The sequence below is a fragment of the Pygocentrus nattereri genome, chromosome 4 (assembly GCF_015220715.1).
Source record: "Pygocentrus nattereri isolate fPygNat1 chromosome 4, fPygNat1.pri, whole genome shotgun sequence".
In the NCBI taxonomy this organism is placed as follows: Eukaryota; Metazoa; Chordata; class Actinopteri; order Characiformes; family Serrasalmidae; genus Pygocentrus; species Pygocentrus nattereri.
The window spans coordinates 30,744,932-30,754,550 of record NC_051214.1 but is presented as its reverse complement, the minus strand read 5'-3'; the positions used below and the strand labels follow the sequence as shown (position 1 = coordinate 30,754,550).

Here is a 9,619-nt window from a genome sequence, read left to right as displayed (position 1 = left end):
GCCACCGTGGTTCTGGCGGCCCTGGTGTGGCCTTCTACAAAAACTCTACAGTTTTATCCGTAGTGCAGTTTTTTCTTTTATATCGATGTTTTAAACAAAATTATACCTCTATGTAACGCAGGTTATGGAGAATTCGCTGTAGCGGTTTTCCGCCAAACGAGCCCAAACACTACAGGTCCCAGAATGCAATTGTTACACATCTCCACGCATGCGCATTGAAAGCCTTGAATTGGAGAGGCTAGTGAAAGTTGGTTCCTTGTGTTTAGCTAATGTGTATGTCCGTTTGAGATCTACTTTGGAAATATGGCTGCTCGATACGATAGAGCTATCACTGTCTTCTCTCCTGATGGACATCTGTTTCAAGTAGAATATGCTCAAGAAGCAGTAAAGAAGGGTTCTACAGCTGTGAGTATGCTGCCCTACAGCTTCGGCTAACAAGAAAGCTACCTTCTACTCCAGCTATCTAGCTACTTACTGTGGTTAAAATGACAGGGCACCTGACGAGCGGATGTCTCACTGATAACTGTTAAATGTCGAATTGCTGAAATTGGTTGACTAATTTATCAAAACGTTTAGCCAAGAAGCCGACTAACCGCGTCGCCGCTAGCCGTGCTAACTGTTAGCCTAGCGTTAGCACCTTTTGAATGAGAAGTCCGCTAAGCGTGACTTGCATGTTGTGGAGCCCTGTGCTAGCTTTGGTGCTAGCAGGCTAACGTAGGTAGGCGCATTAAAGGTTTAACTGTATTTAGAGATTGCATAATGAACTAAAAATACTAGGACTAGTTCAGAATAAACAAGTCTGCACTGTGATGGCGTTTACGGTACCACTAGTTATTATTCTTGTCGATTAATTATGAGACGGGACACAAGGCTGAATTAGGTGTGATATAGCAGTGCACCTGTGGAGGGCAACGTAGGATTATAACTTGCGTTTTAGCTTTGGGATTTTTTTGTACTTTAGCAGCATTTTGTTTGAACGGAAAATTTGCCGTTGTTTACAAGTCAGATACGAGTTTTGCAGATCATGTAAGCAGTGGGACCGGTAGTTGCGTTGAGCCCTCACTTGTCAACAGAACAAACTCCCGAGCTACGGATAGAAATTGTCTTGATGTTTTCCTTTATTTTGTTTTCTTTTTCCTTAAGGTTGGAATCCGTGGGAAAGACATTGTTGTGCTAGGTGTAGAGAAGAAGTCTGTGGCAAAGCTGCAGGAAGAGAGAACTGTTAGGAAGATCTGTGCCCTTGATGAACACGTTTGTATGGCCTTTGCAGGTAATCTTTTACTTTCTCAAAATCCAAGCGAAGCTTTTTGCATGGTCAGACTCACTTTGTCAAATTGAGCTATTTGAGTCTGTATGTGTAATTAATATGATGCTTGTTGTTAGATTGAGCTCTGATAGGGAAGCCAAATCAATCTACTGTTTTTATCAGCATGAACAATAAAGCTTTACTGTCATAGTAGTAAGAACGACGTGTATACATTGTTCCTTTACAGGTCTCACGGCTGATGCAAGGATCGTCATTAACAGAGCAAGGGTAGAGTGCCAAAGCCACAGACTTACAGTGGAGGACCCTGTTACTGTAGAATACATCACTCGATACATTGCAACCCTTAAACAGGTACCAGTCCTTACAAAACTCAATCGTTTGCACATTACGCAATACAAGGAATTTTTTTTATTAATTAATGAAATTAGATTTTATTTAGTTCCCATCAAATGTAAACAACCAACCAAAGTGTTTAAAAGTTAAAATTCAATATGATATGATTAGATTCTCTAGTTATGTTCTACACATATTGACAGGGTTCTGATAAATGTTCCCAAATACTTTTTAAATGTTTTTTTTTTTTTGTGTGTGTGTGTGTGTGTGTGTGTGTGTTGTTGTTGTTTTTTTTTTTTTTTAATTCCTGTCATACCAGCCACCCACCTAAGCCCCCAAAATCACAACATTGAGAAGTTATAGGCAACTTCAGAAAAATGTGCAGTCATTTGAGTGTGGATATTATAAGCCTCTCCATACTCCACTTCCACTTTACTCTGTTAGGAGGTACACAGTTGCCTAGTTTTGATTGCTGACTGTGGTTTTCATGACAACTAGCAAATAAGAGATCTTTAGAAGAGACTGAGACAGGAGTACCTGTGATGCACTGTTTTGAAGATTTTTTTTCTTTTGAAAAATTGAAAAAAATTGTAACACTTTTTTTCTTTCTTAACTACTTTGAGTGTATATCCTCTCCCCCAGTAAGCTATTTTATCATCTGTCATTTTCCAGTGCTGCTAATCAGGGCTCCAGACTGCAACTAAAATGATTAATTTTAGGAGTATTAAAATTAATTAACCCGCCAGTGGCGACAGGTAGCAATTTTGGATTGTTATTATTTATGGTAACTATTTATTACTATAGTTATGTATTTATTACTTTTTGTTCACCTGCATGCTCACAGGATTTTAACTAGAGGGGCAAAACCTGACTAACAAAGCAGATGAGCCTAGCTGAGTCAAGCTGCCATTAACGGTGGCGTGTAGACAATTGCTAAGCAAAAAGATAAGATTTCTCACACAGTCCATGTCTCTGTCAGACCTTAAGAGGTCATCTGCTGAACCTCAGTCTCACTCAGGACCAGTGAACTGGTAAAAGATGCTCACAAAGATCTACTTGCCAAGATACAAGCCAAGATACAGCGGGAAATTTTTGTTCCTGTTTATGAATCATTTTTAAATGATTCATTAACAGGAATGAATCTTTTACAAAAAGACTGAAATAGCACAGCAAAAAGCTAACACATGAAAACGCATGCGCTTTCATTATTGCAAAGTGTGCTCCTACAGAAACTCCCTTAGCTCGCGTAGTGTCTTGTGTAAGCAAAGAAACAGCCAAGAAAGCATTCAAAGAGCTTCAAATTAAATTCACCTCAGCCTATATTATAGCACATAAAGAACTAGTTACCCATCAACAAATGCACCTCCCAAATCTTCTTAATGAAAAAAAGCAGACTGGATGTGTCGAGAATCAGGCATGGTGGAAGGCAGAGATAGTTAAAGAGGAATTCCACAGATTTTTCAAAATGTCTTTAAAATTCAGTGGTTAAGTCAAGATTGCTTTGATGTGAAATGGTTCATTTGCAGATGTCTACAATGCCAATGTAGCCGTTTTATTTACTATCCAAAACCACCAGTGAACCTACACGTGTCGTCTGAGTTTTTATGCAACGTTGATGATGGTAAATTTCTTTGAGACTTTTTTGCCTTAGAACACCCTTCATGTATCCCTCTGTCGGTACTAAGAGCGATTTGGCCTCCGCCTCAAGTCCGGACATACAGTGGTGTGAAAAAGTGTTTGCCCCCTTCCTCATTTCCTGTTTTTTTGCATGTTTGTCACACTTAAGTGTTTCGGAACATCAAACCAATTTAAACAATAGTCAAGGACAACACAGGTAAACACAAAATGCAATTTGTAAATGAAGGTGTTTATTATTAAAGGAGAAAAAAAATCCAAACCATCATGGCCCTGTGTGAAAAAGTGATTGCCCCCTAAACCTAATAACTGGTTGGGCCACCCTTAGCAGCAACAACTGCAACCAAGCGTTTGCGATAACTTGCAATGAGACTTTTACAGCGTTCTGGAGGAATTTTGGCCCACTCATCTTTGCAGAATTGTTCTAATTCAGTTACATTAGAGGGTTTTCGAGCATGAACGGCCTTTTTAAGGTCATACCACAACATCTCAATAGGATTCAGGTCAGGACTTTGGCTAGGCCACTCCAAAGTATTCATTTTGTTCTTCTTCAGCCATTCAGTGGTGGACTTGCTGGTGTGTTTAGGATCATTGTCCTGCTGCAGAACCCAAGTTCGTTTCAGCTTGAGTTCACGAACAGATGGTCGGACATTCTCCTTCAGGATCTTTTGGTAGACAGCAGAATTCATAGTTCCATTTATCACAGCAAGTCTTCCAGGTCCTGACGCAGCAAAACAGCCCCAGACCATCACACTACCACCACCATATTTTACTGTTGGTATAATGATCTTTTTCTGAAATGCAGTGTTCCTTTTACACCAGATGTAATGGGACACACACCTTCCAAAGAGTTCCACTTTTGTCTCATCGGTCCACAGAATGTTTTCCCAAAAGTGTTGGGGATCATCAAGATGTGTTTTGGAAAAATTGAGACGAGCTTTAATGTTCTTTTTGCTCAGCAGTGGTTTTCTTCTTGGAACTCTGCCATGCAGGCCATTTTTGCCCAGTCTTTTTCTGATGGTGGAGGCATGAACGCTGACCTTAACTGAGGCAAGTGAGGCCTGCAGTTCTTTGGACGTTGTTGTGGGGTCTTTTGTGACCTCTTGGATGAGTCGTCGCTGCGCTCTTGGGGTAATTTTGGGCGGCCGGCCACTCCTGGGAAGGTTCACCACTGTTCCATGTCTTCGCCATTTGTGGATAATGGCTCTCACTGTGGTTCGCTGGATTCCCTAAGCTTTGGAAATGGCTTTATAACCCTTTCCAGACTGATAGATCTCAATTACTTTCTTTCTCAATTGTTCCTGAATTTCTTTGGATCTCGGCATGATGTGTAGCTTTTAAGGATCTTTTGGTGGACTTTACTGTGTCAGGCAGCTCCTATTTAAATGATGTCTTGATTGAGAACAGGTGTGGCAATAATCAGGCCTGGGTGTGGCTAGAGAAATTGAACTCAGGTGTTAAAAACCACAGTTATAGTATGTTTTAACGAGGGGGGCAATCACTTTTTCACACAGGGCCATGATGGTTTGGATTTTTTTTCTCCTTTAATAATAAACACCTTCATTTACAAATTGCATTTACAAATTGTGTTTACTTGTGTTGCCCTTGACTATTGTTTAAATTGGTTTGATGTTCCGAAACACTTAAGTGTGACAAACATGCAAAAAAACAGGAAATGAGGAAGGGGGCAAACACTTTTTCACACCACTGTATGTTATATTACAACTAATTATTCTAAGTTAGGTTTTCATTCTAAACTTATTCTGGTCTCTTATGCAAAAAGGGTCATAAAATTAAAAAGTATTCTGCAAAACGTAAAAGAAAAAACAAACTTCAGTTGATGAGTTCTTTTAGAAGGAAGGAAAAGGTCCTCAGTTCATTTATTGAGCTTCAGGTGGCAAGATAGTTCCTGGACAACCAAATGCAAAGATCATCACAAAGCATCCTTCTTTATATCCAATTTCAGGGTGAGCTCATTACCCTGTCTATCCCTTAAAATATGTCCTGGAATCACCTTTTGGTTCCCATTATGTATTAGTTTAACAAGTCTTCTGGAAATCCTTATTTCTAACCACTCTTAACATATTTTTAAATATTTTCTCAGCCTTTCTGTATTGAGTCATCTTCCCCTCCGCAAGTCCATTGGTTGGGCACTTTCCTTATTAATTTTGCTCACAATACAACGCGCTGCCTGTGTCTGGGTCAGAAGTTCATTCTGTCCCATACATACAGCGCTAAGCCTGTTTTCTACTGAGGAGATTGTCTGTCTGTCTGTCTCAGCTATATGACTATAACTTTATTTCAACAATTTTTTAGTATTCATTTTTGAGGAAACACTTATTAAAATGCCACACCTTCACCATGAATGGATTAAAATTCATTGACTGAAATTTAAACCAAAACATTGTCGCAAAGTTATTGTGTAACAGTGTCTCAGACCTCAGGTAGTGCATTCATAACCATTCCATGTAATACTTTTCTGCAAGTCTCTCTGGAACAAAGTCTTTCCAAACTACTCAGTATGATTTTGTTGACATGTTAACCATTTAATTATGAAAAAAATTTGAAAAATCAATGCAGTTCCACTTCAAGTCACAGAGCTGGCCTGAGGTGTGTTGAAAAGCTTTATTTTTCTGAATATTATTATTTGGCATTTAAAAAAAAAAATCAGGCGCCAGTGGCTTTTTTTCATTTAGGTGTCAGTGGCTCCTTAAGCTGTTTTTTTTACTGGAGGCCTGCCAATGTTACTCTGGTTTTGTTCATTCATAATATTGTTAAAATTCTTTTGTTAGCGTTACACACAAAGCAATGGACGGCGTCCCTTTGGCATCTCTGCCTTGATTGTGGGTTTTGACTATGATGGGACTCCACGGCTGTATCAGACAGACCCTTCAGGAACATACCACGCATGGAAGGTAAGGGAGAGCAGGTCTGTAAGCAGAACTGTATTATAAACACACTACTCATGTGTTCATCTGTATAAATATCTCAGTTATGATTGTTGATCACTTTCCACCCTTTCCTCGTTTGTTACCAGGCAAATGCAATTGGGCGCAGTGCTAAGACTGTGAGGGAGTTTCTGGAAAAGAACTACACAGATGAAGCCATTGCTAGTGACAATGATGCCATCAAACTGGCTATTAAAGCCCTGCTAGAGGTATAGATATTGAGCATGTGGCAGTTTATCAACAAACCTGGTCAAAACACAGATTTTTCAAACATGATCAAATGTGTCTTTATTTTATTTTATTTTTTTTATAAATTCTCTGAACTTAGGTTGTCCAGTCTGGTGGAAAGAACATTGAGCTGGCTGTGATCAGGAGAAACCAGCCCCTCAAGGTAATAATCTGTCCATCCATTAGTTTCCTAGTATTGGGTGTTTCAATAATTTTATTTTCTGATATGTATGTATGTATGTATGTATTTATTTATTTATTTGCATTGATTGTTTATCATTCATATGTGTACTATTTTGTTGTTTTTAATTGTGCTTATAAATTAATTAATTTGGATAATTATGTGTGCTTTAATCAAAATGACTGAATTGTGAGCAATACACAGTTTTCCATCATAACATCTCTTGTAGTCATATGAACCTCTGGAGCTCTTGCCTGTTAAATGGACTGTGAGACTGTTTTGACAACTTCTGCCTTGTGCATGTTTCAAGTTTTTGACCATTGTCACGTTTCATTCTCAAAAACTTGCGCTTTTCAGTTGTATGGACATTTTTTAGCTTCCTTAGAAATATTTTCTTGAACACTGCAGCAAGTGTAAATGCACAGTAGCATCAATTTGATAAACTTAAATAATAATAATAAAATATTAATGTGACATGCAGAAGTTTAGTAAAGTCCTCAAACTTAATTAACTTGTTAGGCCTTAATTGACTCTAGGAATGGAAAGGCAGGTTAAGTATTGTCATTTGGAATGACAGTCAGCCGCTGGCTTCTCTAAACTGGCTAAAGATCTGAAAGTGAACCTGACTGATGCCTACAAAACAGGGGGGGGCCTATACATTTATAAAAGCGCTGCTAGTTTGTAACTTCCCCTGTTCAAACTGAAAAAAAAAACAGCAGTTAGAGTGAACTGTGATAGTCAAGGCGAAATCTGGAAGACCAAGAAAACTCTGATGGAACTGCTCGAATGCTGGCCAGAAAAGCAAGATAAAACCCCTATATGACTGCAGAGGCCATGAGGGAAGGTTTAGCTGACACAGTAGTGGTGGTACATGGTTCTACTGTGCAGCATTACTTGCCGAAACATGATCTGTGTATAAGTCATCAGAAAGAAACCTCGCCTATGACTATCACAAAAGTCATCATCGAGGTAAGCCAGAGGCGTTTTTGGAAGTACTGTGGACTAGTGAAGTAAAAACAGAACAGAATTTGACCACAATTGCCAGAAGTACATTTTGGAGGAAAAGGGAGCAGCATTTGATGAAAAAAATGCCTTGACAGTTTATATATGGGGTGGATCTGTTGTGCATTGGGTTTCAGTGGCGGCCAGTGGTACAGGAAACATTGCACAGATAGATAGAAGAATGGATTTCACTAAACGTACATGACAAATCAAGAAATTGAAGCTGAAAGGATGCTGGTTTCTACAAGAGTGATTCATAACGTTTCTCAGAAACCATCACCAACTACTTAAAATGCAATCTGAAGGTTGGCGCTCATAGTCTCCTGACTTAAACATTATAATGTGTGCGTAGATCAGTGTATGCAAGACGCACCCAATAATATCACAGAATGGGAAGTGTTCTGCAAGGATGAATGGGAGAAAAGTTCCACAGAACGGATAGAAAAACACCTTGCCAGCTGCAAAAAGCATTTGCAAACTGTGATATTTACCCAATGCTATGTTACTGGGGACTAAATTAGTCGGCTTTCCAAAATTTTACATTTGCCACAGTCACGTTTCTTTTTATTTCAAGAAATCAAATAGAATATAACGGTGCATTAACATTTGTAGAAAATGTTATTTTTAAAGTGTAATTGTCAACACTCATCCTGGAAATCTACCTTCCTGCACATTTAGCTCCAACCCTCATCATCCTACTTAGGTCTTCTAATTACTGCATTCGGAAGTACTTGATTAGCTAAGTGATGTTTGTCAGGTTTAAATTGTAGTAAATATCTACAGGAAAGTAGATCTTCAGGGGGACGGTTGGTGACCTTTTGAAGTAAAGGAATAGTGAGTTATATGTTATGTTGTTAATATAGTACTATAATATTTTTTTCATATTTCGTTCCACCTCTATCTTTTAAAGAGAGCCTCATTTGTTTGAAGCTCCATTTTTAAATTGTAGAGGTGTAGCTGAGTTTGAAACCCATTTCCATGGGACATGCCACTCAGCTGAATGTGAAATATTAGATTTGGGCAGTTACTGTTCTCTAAATTCTCTGCTGTCTTAAGTAGGTGGCATTTTAAAGTTATAATTACATGTAATGCACATGTGTACGAAATGAAATGTGATGTAGATGTGCATAGCATTCAGGTGTACTGTACATAAGGGGTAACTACTGTTGTTTGTTTCAAGAGCGTACCATCTCGGCTCTTTCAGTTACGTTATTGGTGAAAGTGACCACTCTTCTCTCTGTTCATCAGATTCTGGAGTCCAAGGAGATCGAGACTCTGGTTGCTGAAATTGAGAAAGAGAAAGAGGAGGAAGCTGAGAAGAAGAAGCAGAAGAAATCCTCATAGGTTCTAAGCACGCTCTCACTAAGTCCTTTACGCTGTTCTGTTTTGTTTATATGGGCAGAAGCACTTGGCTCAGACCCAGGCCTCCTTTCCCACCCTCTGTTAGTTAGGAGCACATCTCTATTTCCTATGAACCTCACTTAGAGTATTTCATCAAGTTCAACTTTAAATGCAATATTTAATCACTGATTTTTTTTGACAAGCCCTTTTTTAAAAATGTTCTTCCTCAAATGTTTCCTGTGTATGTAAAGCATGTTTTTGGAGGACTCAACAATGGAATTGGATATAATGCAGTGACTACAGCATGGAAAGCATTCCCCCTTTTTTAAAAACCTGGTTAGATGCACTGTCTCTACTGCAGTAGAGGATTTTGTGAGGATGTGCTCAAACTGACATACGGAAATAAAGTATTGTTGTTTGTATTCTCTGGCTGGATCATACTTGCTTGTTGTTTAGAAAAAAATCTGAATTTCGGAAGCGTTGCTTTCATGGCTTGCTTCTTTTGCCATGATTGTCACAGGAAAGGACTTTGTAAAACGTGTGTCTCTGTGAGTGAATAGAGAATAGGCCACTGATGATGTTAAAAGTTTGTCTTTGTATTCATGATTGCGCTGATGAATATTTATATGGGATAAATTGCCTTTGTCTTCCTCCATTTGACGTCTCGTCAGTGGGCCGGAAACC

At 38.8% G+C, this 9,619-nt stretch overlaps 1 protein-coding gene across 1 annotated transcript; it reads left to right on the top strand.

Annotated features, from left to right (window-relative positions):
• Positions 1-203: 203 nt before the first annotated feature.
• Positions 204-9,357, top strand: psma8 (proteasome 20S subunit alpha 8). The gene is made up of 7 exons (XM_017689299.2): positions 204-405; positions 1,144-1,270; positions 1,494-1,618; positions 6,028-6,150; positions 6,273-6,392; positions 6,512-6,574; positions 8,843-9,357. The coding sequence occupies exons 1-7, from the start codon at positions 304-306 to the stop codon at positions 8,936-8,938; spliced, it is 756 nt and encodes a 251-aa protein (XP_017544788.1). The 5' UTR covers positions 204-303; the 3' UTR covers positions 8,939-9,357.
• The last annotated feature ends 262 nt before the right edge of the window (positions 9,358-9,619 follow it).

Coding starts and splice junctions, on each gene's coding strand:
- psma8 (XM_017689299.2), top strand. CDS start 304: ATGGCTGCTCGATACGATAGAGCTATCACTGTCTTCTCTCCTGATGGA. Junction 6,151..6,272: donor GAACATACCACGCATGGAAG/GTAAGGGAGAGC, acceptor GTTTGTTACCAG/GCAAATGCAATTGGGCGCAG. Junction 6,575..8,842: donor GGAGAAACCAGCCCCTCAAG/GTAATAATCTGT, acceptor TCTGTTCATCAG/ATTCTGGAGTCCAAGGAGAT.